The sequence below is a fragment of the Rhinolophus sinicus genome, chromosome 16 (assembly GCF_057876585.1).
Source record: "Rhinolophus sinicus isolate RSI-liver-muscle chromosome 16, RSI-T2T, whole genome shotgun sequence".
Taxonomy (NCBI): Eukaryota; Metazoa; Chordata; class Mammalia; order Chiroptera; family Rhinolophidae; genus Rhinolophus; species Rhinolophus sinicus.
This window is the reverse complement of record NC_142516.1, coordinates 25,018,139-25,038,483: the sequence shown is the minus strand read 5'-3', so window position 1 is coordinate 25,038,483 and position 20,345 is coordinate 25,018,139. Positions and strand designations below refer to the sequence as shown.

The 20,345-nt window shown below is 34.8% G+C and overlaps 2 protein-coding genes across 2 annotated transcripts in view; one reads left to right on the top strand and one right to left on the bottom strand.

The window, feature by feature from the left end:
• Positions 1–9,560: 9,560 nt before the first annotated feature.
• Positions 9,561–10,764, bottom strand: LOC109448636 (olfactory receptor 13C2). Its single transcript, XM_019734164.3, has one exon. The coding sequence runs from the start codon at positions 10,534–10,536 to the stop codon at positions 9,580–9,582; it is 957 nt and encodes a 318-aa protein (XP_019589723.2). The 5' UTR covers positions 10,537–10,764; the 3' UTR covers positions 9,561–9,579.
• An 8,830-nt stretch (positions 10,765–19,594) lies between these two features.
• OR13D1 (olfactory receptor family 13 subfamily D member 1) overlaps positions 19,595–20,345 on the top strand; it is a 37,582-nt gene continuing 36,831 nt past the window's right edge. Inside the window, 2 exon segments of the mRNA XM_019734154.3 lie at positions 19,595–19,663; positions 19,666–19,771. Coding sequence (XP_019589713.3) covers positions 19,595–19,663; positions 19,666–19,771 — 175 coding nt within the window.

The window sequence follows — 20,345 nt, the reverse complement described above, 5'->3', positions numbered from 1 at the left end:
AAATAGACTAAGTTCCTAGTACAATGTGTGTGATTTGGTAAAGATTACATAATAACCCTGATGGTTTGGAACATCAGAATGAGTACTGGACTTAAAGTAAAAGAGTTATGGACTGAACCTCAGCTCAACTACTGATTAGCTAACTGATCTTATACAGCTGTGGTATGTTAATTGCATTAATGACCTCAGTTCTTCACTCCTTCCTAGGCCCGCCTCATCTGATTTAAGCCTTAGGCATGTAACTTGACTTGGTCACCATAGCATGAGCAAATATAATGCAAGCAGATATGTAAATCACTTGCACAATTAGGTTAGCCCTCTCTCTTCCATCTCTGCTATTGTCATGAGACTATGTCCAAGTTAGCCAACTGGAGGACGAAATGCACATTAAGCAGAACTGAGTTGCTGCAGTTGCCACAGCTGAGGCCATCCCAGGTGAGCCAACTGTCAGTCAATCTTCAACAAATGAGTGAGTCCAAAAACAAGCCAACTCACAGCTGATATGACATGCAAAAATAATCTAGTTACGATCACCTGGCTTCAACCCAGATAAACTGCATCTCATAGACTTTAATAAATGTTTATTTTGGTATGCCACTGAGGTTTTATAATTGTTCATTATGCTGCAGCACTGTAGTAATATAAGACAAATGTAACAATAGATGTTTTCATTACCAATCCAAGATTGACTCACCTGGGCCTTAATCCTTCTTAAAAGAATCACAATTTTATTCATTTTTCTATCCCATTTTTATCCATAGAATACACTGATTAGTTCAAATCTCCTGTCTTACTTTCTAGAAGCCTTATATTTTTACTTTTTATATTGAAATATACAGTCCATCTGGACTTAATGTTGGTGTATGGTATGAGACAAAGGTCAAGCTTTATTTTTTACTATGCAGATACTATTTGACTCAGCATGATTTATTGATTTATGATTTCCCACTGCTTTGCAGTATCACTTTTGACATAAACTAATTGACCATATTTCTATGGATCTGTTTTGGTCCTCTTGTTCTTTTCTGCTGGTCTATTTTTCTCTTTGTATCAATATTACATTGTATTATTAACTGTAACTCTATAATAAGTCTTGATTTCTGGTTCTTTAAATTTTTTCTTCTTTATAGATGGTTTGGCTGGTATTGGTATTCATATATTTTAGCATAAATTTATCAGTTCTCACAATATACCGGCTGGAATTTTTATTGTGATTGCCTTGAACTAATATGTCAATTTAGAGAGAATTAACGTCTTTAAATGACTGCATTTTTGAATCCATTAGAAAGATATATCTTTCCATTTATTTAAATCTTCTTTAATTCCTCTCAATAATCGTGTATTGGTTTTTCTTATATGAATGTCTTGCACATATTACATTAGATTAATTCACATATATTTTATGTTTTTGATGCTATTGTAAGTTGTGCTTTAAATTCCATTATCTACTTTTTGTTGTTGGTATGTAATGATTTTTCTATATTAAACTTGTTATTGATCAATTTTGCTGAATTCACTTATTAATTCCAATAGTTTGTAGACCATTTGGGTATTCCATGTGCCTATAGTATCATTTGTAAATAATGACATTTTTTTCTTTCTCTCACTTATGTATTTGGCATTAGCTATGGTACTAATTATGAATCCAGTACAATATTGAATATGAGTGATGATAGCACACATTTTTGTCATCTTTTACTTCATTTATTATAGGTAATGAAATATATGAGTTTTTGTCTAACACATTACTCTTTGTTTTCTATTAGTCCCACATATTCTATTTTATCCTTTGTCTCTCTTGCTTTCTTTGGAGCAATTTGCCATTTTCCCTTCATTTAAAAAAATTTTTTTTGCAAGGATGCTAACTTTAGAGATAAAAACCTATATCCCTGACTTATAAGGTTCTAAGACATGTGATATCACATATCGCTTACATATAATATCAATTATCACTTCCTAGAAAATGCTAAACTTTAAATTCCCCTTAACCACTCCTAGTTATTACTAAGTTGTGATTCTACATATAACTTAGAAGCTAAAAACACTACGATTGTTGTTTGTTACACTTGATATTAATTTAAATTGACCGATATGCTCATCCATTATTATTCTTTACTATTTGTTTCTGAAATGATTTTCTTTCCACCTGAATTTCTTTCAAGGCAAGATGGCTAGCGATGAGAGACAGAGAGAAACAGACAGAGAGAGAGAAAAAGGGTGGGGGGGATTTGGGAAGAGGGGTCTGGAAATGTTTTCATTTTGTTTCTACTTTTGAAAGATATTTTCACTGAGGATATAATTATTGGTTGGCAATTATTTTCTTTCAACACTTAAAATACTGTGTATTACATTCTAGTATCCTTTGTTTCTGTTGAGATGTCACATCTAAGATTTGTTGCTGCTTTTTTGAGGAAAAGACTTTGATTTTTCTTTTGATTGGCTGCTTTTTAAATTTATATTTTGTTTGTTTCTGAAATTTTACAATGAGGTTCTTAAATGTGGCTTTCTCTTTAGACATTGTTGATTTCCTTGCTTTTGTAACTTGATGTTTTTCATAAATTTGAAAAAATCATTTATTATTAGCCATTTTTTCTTTTTCCTCATTTCCTCTTTTTCCTCTCCTTGTGGGTGTTCAGTTATATACATGTTAGACTTTTCCAACATGTCCCATATATCTCTCACAGTCCTTTCTGTATTTTCCTTCATTTTTCTTCTCAATGCACTAGTATGGATATTTTGTTCTGACGTATGTTCCAGTTTGCTAAGCCTTTCTTCAACCTTGTTTAATCTGTTGTTAAATCCATTAAAATCTCGTCAGTTCTTAATTCAAGCTGTATTTTTAAGCTTCATAATTTCTACTAGATTTTTTAATGTAATTTCTAATTCTCCAGTAAACTCATCTTGTTATCTATGGTGAGCAACATGTTAACATCAGATATTTTGAAATCTGTGTCTGATAACTTCTATATTTGGATTAACTGAAGGTCTTCAATTTGTCTGTTTTTGTCTCTTGATCCTGTATCTTACAACACCTGGTAATTTTTAAGTTAAATGCCAGATTTTGTTTATGAAAAAAGTGCAAAATCCCTGGTTGATGTTTTATTTATACAAAGAGAATTCACTTTATCCTCATATCGAAACCTAGAATAGGGGTGATTGCCTTATATCAAAGAGAGATTGAGATAATTTAGGGATGAATTTCAGAGCTTGTAAGACTTAGCAAAATCTGGTTCATCTCCTTTTTAAGATTTATCCCTCTAGAGTCTGAACTGAGACCCTGGAGTTTACATAAGGGAATTTTATCTTTCACGAGTCCGAGACCTCAATGCTTAGCTCATAAGTACTTTGGGAGTGCTGAAATTTCATCTAATGTGTTCAGTCCATTTTTGCTCAATTTCCAGTCCTGTTACCCTGAGCAGCCTAAGAATAAGCAAATGCCTCATGTAGAAAAACAATGACAATTGTTGAGATCATGGATCTGTACCCCCCTCGGTTCAGAACTTTGGCCTCCCTTCAATTCGGAATGGATGACTTGGTCCAAAATCCAAGTCTTGTCTTCCCAGACCCATGAGATTGCCAAAATCTATTCTCACTCTCTTTTAGCAGCATCCCTCTGCCCAGTATCTAGCCTGCCAACAGGCAATGAAGAATCAGCAAATGCCCTAAGAGAAAAAAAGAGGAGCACAGAATGTTTGATTCACTTAAATGAGCTTCCCTTCTCTTCAGAATCTTAGCTCCTCATATCCTGACTTATTCGGAAGCAATTTAATTCATTTAAAAAAAATTTATACTATGCAGCTTATCTAGTTTTCTTAGTGATACTATTAGCTACTCTACTCAAATGTCCAATATTGTTAATTTTCTTTTTCAATTTTAAAAAGTATGTCTCTCTGACTAGAGTGTAAGCCCTATTAGGGCAAAAATGTTTGTCTATTATGTTCACCAACATATCATGTGTATCTAGAAGACTGGTAAGGAAATATTAGGCACCAAGAAATATATCTGACTTGAATTGAATATCTTTGGGAACCCAATACATGATCTATTGTATTACATCACTTCCAGCTGTCTGCTCTGCAAGTGTCTAATACTTTAAAGTATATTAGTGTTTGCTCTCTGTGCTGCCCTATTCTGCTTACAATAGACATTCTGGATTAGGAAGAAATTCTTAGTTGTTGCAGGGCTCATCAATATTTACTACTATAGTGAGTATTCTGGAGTTGAGAAAAACAAGCTAAAACAAGAGAATTTTATTTGAAAAATGTACTGTTTTCCAACAGTGGCTACGGACTATTTAAAACTAAGATTTGGATTTCTTAAAAATTAAGATTCCCCCATACCACAAACAAGCAGATTGGAGAAAACATGCAATATTTCTAGATACAAAATATTATAGCAAATGTAAAGTCCATTTTCTTAGTACCTGGTATAAGCAAGCTCCCAGGAATCCTATAACACATATTTTAAATTATTTTAGTGAGACAGAAGAGAAGAAAATGAAAATAAGTAAAAAAAACACCTGGTCACTATCTGATGTCTAATAAATGTAAAGCAAATTATAAATTTCAAAGTAAATTGGGAAAAACATCACTTTAAAAGAGTGTCTTGGTGGATTTGATCTGGCAAAGAGATCTTCTATGGGAGTAGATTCTGAGACAGAATGACTTGTGCCAAGGTGGTTAAGATCCAAGACCTTGCAGAAAAGCTTCACATTTTTAGCACAGATGATGGTCCATCGTCTGGAAGATTTAACGTCCTAAGTGACTATCTTCCTGGGGTCCAGTTAATGAACTCTCACATATCATAGAGCTTGTTTAAAAACTTAAGGTGAAAAAAATGTACCAGAGGATAACGTGCTTTATTTTTAGAGAGGATGAGAAACTGTTCTGATCTACACTAATTGACTCCGTGTTATTAATGATAGGCTGACATCCCTTCTAACTGGATCCAAACATTCAAAACTAAGCACACCTATACTCCTCAATTAGTATGAATCTATTAAATTATTAAACATTCTAACAAAATTCAACATCAGCTAAATGGTTAACAAATTTTATGTTTCAGACCAATAATTTCCATGGATATCAGGCAGGCTACAAGCACAAATCTTTATCTGTCCAGAGTAATGTTCTTTATGACTCATGAGGAAATTGGGCAGAAAAATATTAGCTTACTCGTAGCCTTAGTTGATTTTTCCTCAACATCAATTCTGTATGGAGGGCATGGTTTTCCCAGAGCCTCAGGGTAGCCTTAAAAAGGCAGTTAATAGCCCATTCTTAGAAACTAGAGAAAGTTGTTATCCTTCAGAAGTCAAGATATTTCATGGATGTGATAACTCAAGATCATAGTAAATAAGTACTCATACATTTTGTCCCAGGTTTATACAGATCCCGGAAACTCATTTCCCCAATTTGGTGGAAAGTGGGAAGTGTAGCTTTTAATGCCAGTCTTTTCAGAGTCATGGCAAATACATCTTGACATTTTCAAGCTACCTCAGAATTTATGGAATCATGAATGACACCTCATTTTTGACAATTCCAAGTTATTTAGCTTTTGAAATAATATGAAAGTCTATCATGGCCTTAAAAGGCCATTAGCAAGAAGAATATCAAGGACGTCTTGTAAAGTAATGTCTTTAAGTAATGATATATACAAACAGATAGAACAAAAGAAAATCTAAGTGCAAATGTATGAGCATCAGGCAATTTTACCTTAAGATAACTGTTCAATCCTTATCAATGATATTTATTAGGAAAGTATTTGAAATTGTTCCTATTTGCCTACAGATACTGTTCCATTATATTTTAGTATTTAATGTTAAAGATGATTAATAGGCCAAGGATTACAAGCTCAAAATAGATTTCCCATTATATACTCCTCATCTCATAAGATGCAAAGCCAATAAGAGTAATCTTCTTATGGGAAAGCTAACATGTTCCAGTGGAAAAACACAGAGTTGCTTTATTTTGGACTCTCATTCTTTCACTTGTTATTTAATTATCTCAAATCATTTTAAATGAGTTGGTGGTCATTCCCTCCATAACAAAGAAAAAAAGAACAAATTGTTTATAAACAGATGATGCAGTTTTATTCTAACAAGGAACTAACAGAAATAACCATTTTAGTGAATTATTGCCTGAAAGAAAATCCACAGATTCATATTATGGGTGGTCATTACACAATTTTTCAGTGACAATTTAATATCTAATTTGTAGCATAGTTTCCAAATGTAAAGGATCTCCTAACTTTCCATCTAGTATCTCCAAACTGGATCAAAGACCTACCCACTTAATTTGAAGAGCCCTGGAAGTATCTCATATGTGTTGAATAGTATGTGTGCACTCTGTCCCCCTCAAGACACTGTTGTCACAATGTTATGATCTGCTATTCCTATCACTGCCCTGGAATCTGATGCTCCTGTTGCCTTTAATAGGCCCTACTGTTTAAGGTTATCATAAATTAATCATTCAAACTAGGACACTTGACAATGAAAGGGAGAACTATTACTAATTACACTAGGGCAACTAGTGTTAACTAGACTAGTTCTGAGCAAATAGAGACATATAGTCACCATATCAAGGTGGTTTCCATTAGGGCCATCATGTTTCAAAGCTACACGATCTTCCACATAAAAAAGTAGGCATCACACTCTGTTACCAGCATCCCAAAAGAGTACTGTTTGTGCCCTGGTTGGCACAAACTACTTAAGCTTTGGCCTGTACCTGATCACTTCTACGGAACAGACCTAAGTTCATGGAGTCAGGCTGGGGAAATAAAATCTGGACAGATATCATGCTTCCCAGGGACTCAGGGTAGTAATATATTTAAGATATAATTCTAATCTGAGGCAGAGGCATCTCATTAACATAACAGGAGACCAGAGCTAAGGAGAGAGTTAGATAATAAGGGATCTTCATGAAAGTTTTTGGTGGATGTTAGGAACAGTGAGATCTGATATCTAAGGTTTTCTTTTTTCCTTTCCTTTACTGTCATTCCCTTATATCTTCTTCAAATCTTTAGTTAGTAAATAGAAGTCCAGATCTAGCTATCCTTCAGGGAATGAAGGTAAATCCATGCATGGGATAGAACAAACTGGACAAAGAACTGCATCAACATTGATGACATTGAAGAACAGGCAGAAATGACTAGCAGTGACACCTAAGTAGTGGTCTGAAACCAGAGACGATCAGCTACAACCAGTAATCTCTACAGACTCCCATTCAGTCACCATTCAGGTCTTTTTCTATTTCACTCTGAATGGCACATTGTTCTCTCCTAAGAAAGTCAACTAAAGTTCAAAAATTGCTAGTCTCTCTGTTCCCTAAATATTTTCCAAAGAAGGGCCAATCTGAAATATGGTGGTTCCACTTTCTGGACAGATGTAGAATGACCAGTACTGAACACAACAAGGTCAGAAAACCATGAATCAGTGAAACAGCTCCATTTCCTTTCTTTTTTTTTTTTTTTAATCTAATTTTGAACAAACTAGTTTCTAGCTAGCTTCATTGACCATCATAATGAAATAAAGCAATGCAGAGGAATAACAAAAATAATTTCCAGAAAATAAATTCCCACGAGCTCCATCTTGGGAATAAATATATTTGATGTAAAAGCAGGCTGTGAACCTGGATATAAAACCTCCACTGTTTTGTTAATCAAATCTTTCATGACTTCCTTGGGTACGGTGACAACTTCTGGCACGAGAGAAATTTTGACTCAGTTTATCCAAATCTAACAGCTTTATGTATTGGAGAAACTACATCTTAAAATATTTTATTTGTCATATAGTTTCAAAAAGGATACCATTGCATGAAGTTAGTTAGGACCTTGTTGTTGTTGTTGTTATTAGATATAGGCTCTAGAAAGGATTAAATTGTGGTTCACTCAAATTTCTTGGAGGACAGTCTCAGAAAATAATTATTAACAGAGCTAAAAGACTGATTCAAGGAGACAGAGATAGAAGTAAAATTACAACGAAATAAAGGAGCCATTCAATTACCCTCTTTGTGGTGTGGTATTCTGTATAACGCTCCCTGCTGCCTCATTTCTGAACTGTAAGGGGGAAAATAGATGTCTATTTTAAGTTAAAAATACAAGTTTTAATTTAAAAAGTGTTTCAAAGGATAAAATAAAACCAGGAATATTTAAAAATGTAAATACAAAGTTAACAATTAAATAATGTGGGATTTTAATTAGCACTTAAAAACTAAAGCAACTAAACAGAGATATATAAAACCGAGTAACTTAATACCTCATAGTTTTCTAAATTTCTAAAAGAAGCATAAGATAAACTACATAAAATTTAAAATATATATGGTGATAGAAGGAGAACTGACTCTGGGTGGTGAACACACAATGGGATTTATAGATGATGTATTATAGAATTGTACACTTGAAACCTGTATAATTTTATTAACCAATATCACCCCAACAAATTTAATAAAAATTTTAAAAAGTTAAATAAAATAAAAAATACACTGATTTATATAAAAAATATTTGAGGCTAATATGGTAGCAGGTGAAGAAAAAAGAGGTGTAACATTAAAATAAACATTAAAATCTAACATGAAAATTTGAAATGTGACATTTAGTCAAGAAGAAATAAAATGATAAAGGTATAAACTTTTTAAAAATCTTATGGTTATCACAGCAAAGGAAAGAAATATAAATCCCAGATAAAAATCAAGTGTGAAAAAACATCTAAAAGGCAGATCTAATGACAAGGTAGGTCTAATAAAAAGGTAGGTTAAAAACAAAATTCCTCTTGGATCAACAACATACTTCATGGAAGGAGAGTCAACAAGACAGAAGCAAAGCTCTGCTTTTATCAGTGGATATTTGACACAGAAGTTATTTACATTTAATTTTCAAGCAGCTGTAAAAATCAGTTATTTGATTCAAAGTTCAAAGCAGTTAGATCCCACATATCAGAAGTTCTTTGGAAAGAAGACTACAATAGGTATGTTGAAAGCAGAAAAGAAAAATAATTTAATGCCTCATAGTTAGAGATGAACAAAAAGTTATAAAAATAATAGTATTCTAGAACCAAAAAGTTTAATAGTGTACAGCTACCTAGACAGAGCATTACATATCATGCTTACATATTTGAATAGACTCCAAACATATTAAATTATTTTAGTACTTACAGTATTGAAAATTAACAATTTTAACTGAGTTTTAAAAATCTGAAACTAGGCTTCATTCTGTCTTGTAACAAAAATTAAAAAGTGTGAAATTCGTTTTGGAAATAATTTCATCAAAAAAATTTTAAGGTTTTTGATACAAGTGTACCTTTTTCCTGTCTGGAAATTTCTCTCTCTATTACACTATCCCTTCACTTGCCCTTACAATCAAGCTTGTCAATAACAACAACAACAAACTACAATCATTGACTCTTAAAAAACTGAAGTTTATTTACTTACTTTCATTATACAGTGCACCAAAAAAAGAACATTTTAGAGCTTAAAAGATTTCAGAGATAAATTTAACACAGCAGCAAGTACCTATCTATTTGACTCTTTGGTTTACCTGGCTGATCTCCTCATTATGATTATAAAAAATTACCTGTCCCTTTCCCATTTACTTGTTAAAAACTTTTCTTATAAGTAGGTGTTTTACTGCCTCCTTCACATCCTTGTTTCTGAGACTGTAAATTAATGGATTCACCATGGGAGTCACCACCCCATAAAACATGGATATAAGTTTGTCAGTAGCATCCAAATCATCTGAATGAAATGTCTCTCTAGACTTCGGCTTCATGTACATGAAGAGAATGGTCCCATAGAAGATGATCACCACAGTCAGGTGGGCTGAGCAGGTGGAGAAGGCTTTGCTTCTCCCCTCAGATGTATGGATCTTAAGGATGTTGACAACAATTAACGAGTAAGAGATGACAATCAAGAGCAGGGGCATCAATGTGAACAAAGTCGTGGCCACAAGCATGATGAACTCGTTGCCTGAGATGTCTGCACAGGCCAATTTCATGACAGCCAGAATTTCACAGGAGAAATGATTGATGACATTATTCCTACAGAAAGGCAATTGTACTACAAACACAGTTTGTACGGCAGAGTTGACAACTCCTATGACCCACGACCCAGCTGCCATGGGCACATAGGAATCCTTGCTCATGATGACAGGGTATCTCAGAGGGTAGCAGATGGCCACATAGCGGTCAAAGGCCATCATGCCCAGGAGCACGCACTCTGTTGTCCCCATGGCCAAGCCAAGGAACATCTGTACTGCACAGCCAGAGAAGGAGATGGTCTTTCTTTCTGAGAGGAAGCTCACCAGTGTGGGGGGAATGGAGGTAGTGGTGTAGCAGATATCCAGGAAGGAGAGGTTCCCCAGGAAGAAGTACATGGGCGTGTGCAGGTGGGGGTCCAAGATGCTGATGGAAATAAGGGTGCCATTGCCCAAAAGGATGACCACATACATTATTAAGATTAGCGCAAAAAAGAGTAGCTCAAGCCTTGGGTAACCAGAAAGCCCCTTTAAAACGAATTCCACCAGAATGGTTTGGTTTTCCCAGTCCATACTTTCTCTCTTTTACCTGTAAATATTCAAATAATTTACAAATAATAATTTCTTTACTGTGGTAAGTCCAAGTTCACTGATACGTAAATATTAAAGTTTGCTGTGAACCCAATGAGAAGAAGGAAGAAAGAAAATAGAGAAGAGAGAAAAGGTAAGGTAGTGAAGAAATAAAAAATAACAGGAGAAGTATGAGGGAGAAGCTCTTTCTAGATCAGCAACTTTGTGAGGTTTTATTCATACATTACCTCATTTAAACCATACAGTTATTATCATTTTAAAGATAAGGTCAAATGGAGAAAGAAAAACACCATATGCTCTCTTATACATGGACTCTAAAAACAAAAACAAAAAAACCACTAAACAGGCTCGTAGATACAGAGAACAGATTGGTGGTCATAAAAGGTGGGGGACAAGGGAGGAAGGAGAAATGCGTGAACTATTTTGTTTTGTTAATAAATTGAATAAAAAATTTTTTAAATAAAGATAAGGAATTTTTCTAAGCTAAACTAAGAGAGTTTAACCTAAAGTCATATAATTAATATGTAGCAAAGCCTAAGGTCAAACTCAAGCCTGATTGTCTTCCATAATTATCTGTTGTTGTTGTTGTTTTAATAAAGTGTGAAAAGAATATGGAATTCATCATATCAGAGATTGGGTTAGTTAACTTGTTAAGGCAACCTACCTCCCAGGTCAGGGAAATTCAACAGTAACCCACCGTATACTATTACAATACTGAAAGAAGTGTGTCAACACAATGGGAGAATGGTCAACAATAAATCCACCCAGTGTTTATTGAATGCCTGGTTGCCTAAAAAACGGGTGTAATTCATGTGAAGTCCAATAATCAGAGTATTTTTGTTACAATGTAATGTCCTTTTTTTGGTGACTTATAGAGTAATTTTAAATGTTTTATTTTTTAAGTTATCGTATAGTCAAATTGATTTTGTCTCTTTTAATGTACAGTTCTATGAATTTTAAGGCATGTATAGATTCATGTACACGTAACTATCACCATAATCAGGACACAGAAGTCTTTCTTCACCCTGAAAACTCCCTTATGCTGTCCCTTTATAACCACTTGTTTCATCCTCTCATAAATCCTGGCAAAGACAAATATTTTTTAACCTTCCAGTTTTACATTTTCCAGAATGTCATATACATGGAAATATGTGAGCCATTGTTGTCTGGCTTCTTTCACAAAGCCTCTGAGATTCACCAGGTTGTTATTTCTGAGTAGTATTTCATTGTATGACTGTACTACAGTTTATCTATTCACCTGTTGAAAAACATTTGGGTTGTTTCCAGTTTGGGGCAATTATGAATAGAGCTGCTATAAATATTTATGCACAGATTTTTGTGTGAACATTGTTTACACTTTTCTAGGGTAAATATCCAGGAGTGGCATACTGGATAGTATGAGACATACATATTTAAGTTTATAAGAAACTGCCAAACAGTTTTCCAGTGTGGCTCTGTCACTTTTGCATTCCAACTAGAAATGTATGTGAGTTCTAGGTATTTCCCATCCTCATTGACACTTGGCATTGTCAGCATATATATTTTTTACACATTCTAATAGGTATGCAGCAATAGTTCATCATAATTTTAATTTGCATTTCCCTAATGACTATTGTTTGGTTGGGCTTTTGTTGTTGTTATGGTTGGTGTTGGTTTTTGCCAGTCTTATGTTCTCTTTAATAAAGTGCCATTCATGTCTTTTGCTCATTTCTAATTGGGTTGTTTGTTTTCTTATTGTTGACCTTTGAGAGTTCTTTATATACTCTGGCTATGAATCATTTATAGGATATGTGACACGTATACTGTCTACAACGCTGTGACTTGTCTTTTCATTCTCCCAATGCAAACATCTTTAGTTACCATTTTAATTGGTTTCTGCTTAAGTCCAATTAAAAAAAAGACTACCACCTCGGGTGATTCCCCAGAGAAATATCTACTGCCATCACCCAGAAATCAGAAAGGGTAAGTTTTGCATTCAAAGACCTCAGAAATTGTGCCTCTCCACCTGACCCTCCCCCCACACACACAAATTTCCAGCAAATATCCTTGTTCATGGACACAGAATTCATTTAAAGTGCTCTAATTCATTCACAAAACAAGTAGACACTTAACATGTAGACTATTTCTCCTTATTCAGAAAACTTGGCAAAAATTTTAGGTCCAAACTGAATAACTTAAATGTATTTCAACTAGCTTCTAATTACCTATATATGCCTTTGGCCATTATTAGAGTACTTTTCCTTTCATCCCATTTTGTCCTTATTTCAACCAATTATACCTTTGATACTTTAGGATTCTTTTATACCCTAAAGATACATGCTTCTTTTACTTAGAGTCCTAGAGATTCACCTTCTTGATGCTAGCCACCCAAATTCCAATTCCCTGGTAAATGATAACTGAGAAGCAGTTTCACTCTGTGAGCTCACTTTATCTACTGAAAAAAACATGCAATTTTAATGAAATTGAGATTTTTACTGACATGCAAATGTGCTTTGGAGCTCATATTTATACAGAAAGGTCCCATAAACAATACAAAACCTCTATCGTGAAGTCACAGGATGTTAAAAATATTACAATACAGTAAATACAACTACACTCTCCATAGCCCCAACCACAGAGAGCAGTCGGCAGCTATCAAATTTGGAGGGAAACATGCATTACGATGGTTTTCAGAGTGGACAGGAAGAAGCTCAAAGAACCACCCAACAAGAGGGCGTGGGGCAGATCTGTGCTGCAGAAACAGCTACAAGGGACTCCACTTCCATTGCCCCAGCTTTGCTTCTTCCCAACCCTACCCTGCCTGGGGCCCTGCGCCCCCTAAAAGCCGGAGCTTCAGTCCACACTACTACACTCAGTTCTCACTAAAAGCCTTTTATCAGTGGGTTGGATCAATGACAGGCCTCTCTGGCTTTGGGCAGAACAGATGGACCCACACTCTATGTGGTTTCTATATGGAGTATGCCTGTGTATGGCCAGCAGTGACCTCAGGGCTGGGGTGCCTCATCCATGTCCCCTCTGCTTCCAGGCCATTAACTAGCTATGTGACCTTGGGCAATTTACATAACTTCTCAATATCCTTACCTACAACAGGGGATTTGAAATAGCCTCATTGTTGCGTTCTTGGGAGAATAAATAAAACAATGCTTGTATAGCATCTAGCATACGGTAAGCACTATTTTGGTTTCCTACATGTTTCACTGACTCGTTTGTTTTTCAAGTTCTTTTACATTTCTGCCCCCAGTTTCATGTTCCTACAAGAGTACCTTTAAATTTTTACTATCAGACCTGTATCTGGACTCTTCTTACCCAACCAACGCACTAATTTTCATCACATCCGTGGTATGACATGGATGCATGTTATACTAAACTCTAGTCACTTTGTAATGAAGAGTATTATGCCACTGTTGCAAAGCCCAATGGCATTTAAAACAAGGAACTCAAAGGTTGACATTGTTTTCAAGAAAGGCTAGTTGAATTCATTCATCTAAAAGTTGTGCATGTGTGTGCGTGCGTTGTAAAATATCATGTCTCAAGTTACCATACGAATACATTACTAACAACAACAAACTTAAGTGTTCAAAAAAATCCCCAAAGTACTCTTGCAAACATAACTGTGAAAGTCAGAATTCTTTCTTGTTAGCTAAGAACTCGTGTTTTCCCTTCATTTCCTTTTTTACACAGATCAAAAGAAGTATTCAAGAACAAGTAATAAAGTTTTCCAAACAGCACCCCCAGTGAAAGGCTCCACCAAGGGCTGTCTGCTCATGATTAGCGTTGGACAAACATGTGCTAAACTGAACCACAGAGAAACGAATTAGTGCCGTGAGGTAAATTGTTACAGAATCAAAACTTTGGTGACACCAGCCTACTTAACATTCTGGATCAAGAGTGCAAATCTGCAGCCAATTATACAGCAGCAACCTCATTGGACCAGTGAGAAATGACACCATTAGACGTGTGTAGACACTTGCACTGAACCAAGGGCCAGGAAATTATATTCTAAATGATTCTTTATTCCCAGTAAAATAAATTCTAGACTTAAATATCCATTTTGGGGATATTCAAATTACTCCAGATTTCAAGTTACTCTTTTGGTCATATTTTTCATTTTCTCACTATATCCAAGAAATTCCTCTTAGATGTTTTTATTCCTATTCTCTGTAGACTCTCTATGGTAAGAAATATCCTATCTCTAAAACACATGGCCTATGTTAACTCAGTTCACTGGATTGACATCCCCTTGGATTTGTGTTATTAGTATGTTTTCAGCAATTACCTCTAAGTAGAAGGTCGACTTGCCTCCTAGGTTGCAACACATAGCAGATTGTTTTGCCTTGATCTTCTATTTGCAGCCTTTCGTACAAAATTTTCCATGAGGTTGAATTTCTCAAGGTGTTACTAGAGAGGAGCCATCATGTCACAGGATTTCTTATCTGGAAAACATTGATGGCAAAGGTACTATTTCAAAATTGTTTTAAAACCTTCTATACATTATAACCAAATGTGATTGATTACAAAGGGAGTACATTTTGGTTTTGCTAGTTTAAAAGTAAGAGGAAAATGAATATTTGAGAATATGGTAGATTTCATTTGTCCTTCAAGTCCAGGCAGAAGCACCACCCCATTGTGAAGATCCAGGAAATTCTCCAAAGAATGTTCTCCTGACTCAGGAAGGCCATTTAAGTATTTCTTGCTCTCGGAGACTTATGCAATGTTGTAAGCCATAACTTTAAATTGCTTCAGGGACAAGATGTTTAAAACTTTGGAAAACTTCAAGAATAATCCCCGAAAGACTTAATTATATTAGATGCATTACTGTATTTCAAATTCCCAATCAGAAGTTTTGAGGATGTATCTTATCCCATTCTCAATATATTATTTTACACTGCAGAAATCTTCAATCCAAACATATTCTAATGGCTTTGTCCAGACCTTTGCTCATTCTTCCATGTCTTATTTTTTATTAAATTTATTAGGGTGACAATGGTTAGTAAAATTATATAGGTTTCAAGTGTATAATTCTGGAATACATCATCTATATATCTATCACATTGTGTGTTCACCATCCACAGTCATTTTTCCTTCCATCACCATATATTTGACCCCCTTGACCCTCATCTACCACCCCTCTCCCCCATTTCCCTCTGGTAACCACTAAACTATTGTCTGTGTCTAAGAGTTTTTGTTTCTTTGTTTGTCTAATTCCTTTGTTGCTTTCTTAGATAATATAGTAGAAAGAACTTATTTAGCTACACTAATTATTGGCTATTAAGAATAAGAAAAAAACTTATAAAGTTCTAGACATGGTTATAAGAAATATATATAGTTATAGTTTTTTAATTGATGTTTATTAAATTAATGACTGAAGAGAAAGTGTTCTATTGTATAAAATAATCTAAAAATCATTGCCTTTGACTCTGAAATTCAGAACTACTATGGGGTTATGTGACTATGAATGGCATTTTGAAATTCACAACAAATTTAGAAACTTTGAAACCACAATGAAAACATAGAAGCCATCAAGCTATTTGATTTTCTTATAACTCTACAACCTAATATGTAACTCAACCCCACTCCATACTGTGTGCATCTCCAAAGCATTCACCTAAAAGACACAGACCTATCACCCAAATTAATCGGCATAAAATTATTATCTATATAATGTAAACAACTAGGAGGTAATGATGAATATATATATTCCAGGTCCTCTCAGCCATATTCTGCTTCTATAGACAGTGCTCTCCTTTTCTTGAACTGTTTCAACCAAGTAACAAATGCAATTTGTTCACCACAAAACCACTAACCCTGGTAAAACAGACTTTGACTAAAGGTCTAAAGATAATGGGGGTGGGGGGGACTCATAGCACTGAACAGGAAACAAGGTAAAACTGGGTATTCGACATCACTATTTCTGCAGTTCAGTGACATGATCACAAGGAATTGCTTCCTGGACATCTTAGGTCCTGCCTGGTCTGCCACCATGCAGCTAAGCTTCTTGCCCAAGAACAGAGCTCTTTACCCGTTTCTTCCTTTCTTCTTCCCAAGTCCTCAAAATCCTATGTCCAACATTACTTAAGTGAAACACCTAAATAAATCACTTCAGAACAATGTTTCAAGGAAATGAAATTATTCTTTTACTTTTCTTGACAGAGAAGTTTTAGTTACTATTAATTTGTTTTTTCAATCTATGTCATTAATGCCAGGACATGGGGCATAATTTTGTAAAGCCAAATAAAGCCCTCCACCAAAAATTTGTTTAGAAAGCTATAGTTATTTGTTCTGTTATCACCTAGGATGTAGAAAATATCTTAATGGAGGGTAACTCACTCTCAATGTGTATTCTCCAGACCTAAAGAAATTGCTTAAATTATTTAAATTGAAAATTTCCTTTTTTTTTACTATGAGTTAAACTTTCCAACATAATGAGGTGTCTGTTTCAATTTCTTTCTTTTTTTTAATTATATTTTTTTGTTATTCACATGTATCCATACTTATTTTAGAAACTTGGCTATTTCAGAAAAAAATACCATAGTTAACTTTTGGACATATCTTCCCAACCTCTATTATGCATATGTTTTATTGCTTTAGGTTTTGATTTTGCAAACAATGTTGGACACTAGTTTTTGTTTTTCTTTTACTTAACCATGTTAATGTAAGTATTTTTGCATTAATACAAAATCTTCAAAGATATTCTTTGAGAGTTGTAAAACAGTCTATCAAACAATGCACTGTGATGATTTCATAATTCCCCATCATCAAAATAGACAAGTATGAATAACTGCTTCAGAAGGTAGCATGCAAAGATAGCAAAATTATCGAAAACTCCAAGTCCTATGGGAAATAAATAGCAATTTGTCAAATACTATCCATAATCTTAATTTTTTTCATTTCCTTTACCTAAACAGATTATGAGACTCCATCTTATACAAGTAAACAAAAATGCAGGAAACATTTTAAACACAAAGTGCATTCAACACAGTACTCTCTTGAAGGATGAACGACCTAGAATCTTTCAATTGCTTCTTAAAGGAGTCACTCTAGCATTACAAGAGAGATATAAATAATGGCCTCTACTCAATAAGTGAGATTTTTTAAAGCATTAAAAGTGATGAGTGGCTTCCTAGAGGAATGTTTGCAAGTAAAATCTTTTGGCAGCAATCATTTTGGAGCTGTCAGAGTACCAAATATACTACCCTCGTCTTGGTATAAAGTAACTATTTTCCTAAAATAACTTCCAAACATGAATAAATATTTTGGAAAAGTTAAAAAAGGAGAAATGGTATTTGACCTGATTCATATGGTCCCTAAAACAGCTTCAGTAGAGACTCCAGAATACTGATGGTTGTTCAAAACCTCTATCATGGTTTTATTAGCAAACTAAGAATAGGTTGATTTTGCCCCTGGAGTAAATCAAATTCCAATCTTCAACAATACTGAATAGGAGAGTATCTTGGCCTATATACCTTTTCATGCTCTCTCTGTAAGCTCGCATGGTTTGGCACAGCATGGGTTGAATAAGAGTCCTGTTTTCCATAGCCAATAGGATTATAAATTTGCTTCTCTGCTGACTAAATGGTCTGACCATTGTTTCCTTAGGGAGCAGCATAACTTGTTGGCAAATGACTATCACAAGGCAAATCTGATATCATCTCCACAGCCATTGTTTGAAAATATTGAGTAGTAACTCATCCATTAGATAAACTAATTTATTTATCTAGGGATATATTTTGCAGCTGTGGTGGAACATCATGCGGATGCAGAGCTGTTTTTAGAAGGATTCTGTGATTCATTTACTATAAACAGGAGGGTCACTTGCTAATATGCACTCTTTAATTTTTTTTTTCAAATTAAAGACATAAGCTCCACACTCTTTGGTACACAACTCAGATGCTTTAGCCGACCCAAAATGTCTTCTAAAAACATATTGGCCCTAATTGCAAATCAACAAGTTGAATGACTTTCATATGCACAGCCTATGTGCAATTTGGTTGCTTTTATATCTAAAATCTAAAGAACAAGAAACTGTTTGCAATAAACTACACAGAAGTTTCACCTTCAAGTCTCACCTGGATGTTTAGTTTCACATTGTGTAGTCTCCCAGTACTATTCTACACACAGCTGAAGCACCAATGGTGCTCTCCGAGGTATTGGAAAGAAATGATCTAAGAGGACTGGCCACTCTTGTGTGCTCTGTAGAAAAGCGGAATCATCATCACCCAGTGACAGGTTCATAAATGCAGATCTCAAAACCCACTTCAGCCCCACTCAATCAGAATCTGTATTTTTCAAAGATTCCCCCAAGTGGTTTATATATACACTAAAGTTTGAGAGACATCCCATGAGATCAGTGGGTCTCATCCTTGGTTGTACATTAAAATCATCTGGAGAGCATGATTTTTTTTAAAAAAAAGATGCCTGATTCCCACCATTTAGCCAACTTATATAATGTTTGGATGATAATAAAGTGTAGTTTAAAAATACATGATATTTAAAATCAGGAAAAAACAGATTTTGAATAACAGCTTGCTCACTTACTATGATTTTATATAAATTTCTTTCTGGTTTTCATTTTCCTCAGAGAATTATAGTGATAATAAAATAAGTAATGCGTGTAAACACATTGGTAAACTATAAAACTCTAAACAAATGATATTGTTAGCGACTGTCATAAGTGTAAAACCAAATATATAAATCTTCATTGAAAAAAGTAAAGCACAGTTTGTCTACCAATTTTTAAAGTGGAGTTTGTGGACCAACTGCATCATAAATAACATGCTTGTTAAAAATGCAAGTCACTCTTCTCTGCCTCAGACCTTGTGCATCACAATCTCAGGAAACAGAATACAGAAGCCTGCATTTTTAATAAGTTGCCAGTGTCGCTCAGCTGCTCTATGAGTATGAGCTAGAAAAGGAATTCCACAAGCTAATCCACTAGTTGTTTGACCTCCTACCCCAATTACCCCCTCACTTTATATAATACCACTCATTTAACTTATATGTTGTTTCTTTTTCTGGATTATTCCAGGTATGAGAAAGGAAAATGGAAAGGACCAATGGGACAACTAAGATTGAGTTCATTCTGAGTGATCTTTCTGAGTTCCAAGGAATTAACAACATTTCCTTGTTGTCATGTGCTTAGTGATGTACCTGATAATCCTCCTGGGGAATAATAGCCCCTTGATCATCTTAACCTTCCTAGAATCCCATCTCCACATGCCCTTGAACTCCTTCTTTGGTAGCCTCTCTTTCTTGGATATGTAATACACATCTCTTTTGTCCCCTCTGTGCTGACAAATTTCCTATCAGAAAATAATTCTCATTCACAGGTTGTTCTATATAAATGTTTATCTCTTTATGTAACGGGGTCCATCCACTAAGTATGTGTTCCTGTCAGTGGTAGATGGCTTCTTGACAGCCATCAGCAAATCTCTGAAACCGCCCCTCATAAGACACAATCACCACTGTTATGGGGAACAGGTGGAAAAGTCTTTTTCTTCCTTCAGCTGAATTGCTTTTCAGTACAGCATAGATGATGCAAATCTGGGAAACAGAAATTAGCAGTAATGGACCAAATGAAAATATTACACTGCCTAACATTGTTACACTCTCATTCAAGACAATATCTGTGCAGGCCAGCTTTACTAAGGTAACTATTTCACAAAAACTATTAATGATATTTCTTCAATAAAAGAACACTGGTAATGTGAGTATATTTTGTGACAGTACATTGAAAAAGCTTAACTTCTGTGCGATAGATGCCCATCTAAAGGGGAAAGCCACAGCACGGTGGC

Bases quoted from the DNA above. Each gene is read 5' to 3' on its own strand.
- LOC109448636 (XM_019734164.3), bottom strand. From the start codon at position 10,536: ATGGACTGGGAAAACCAAACCATTCTGGTGGAATTCGTTTTAAAGGGG.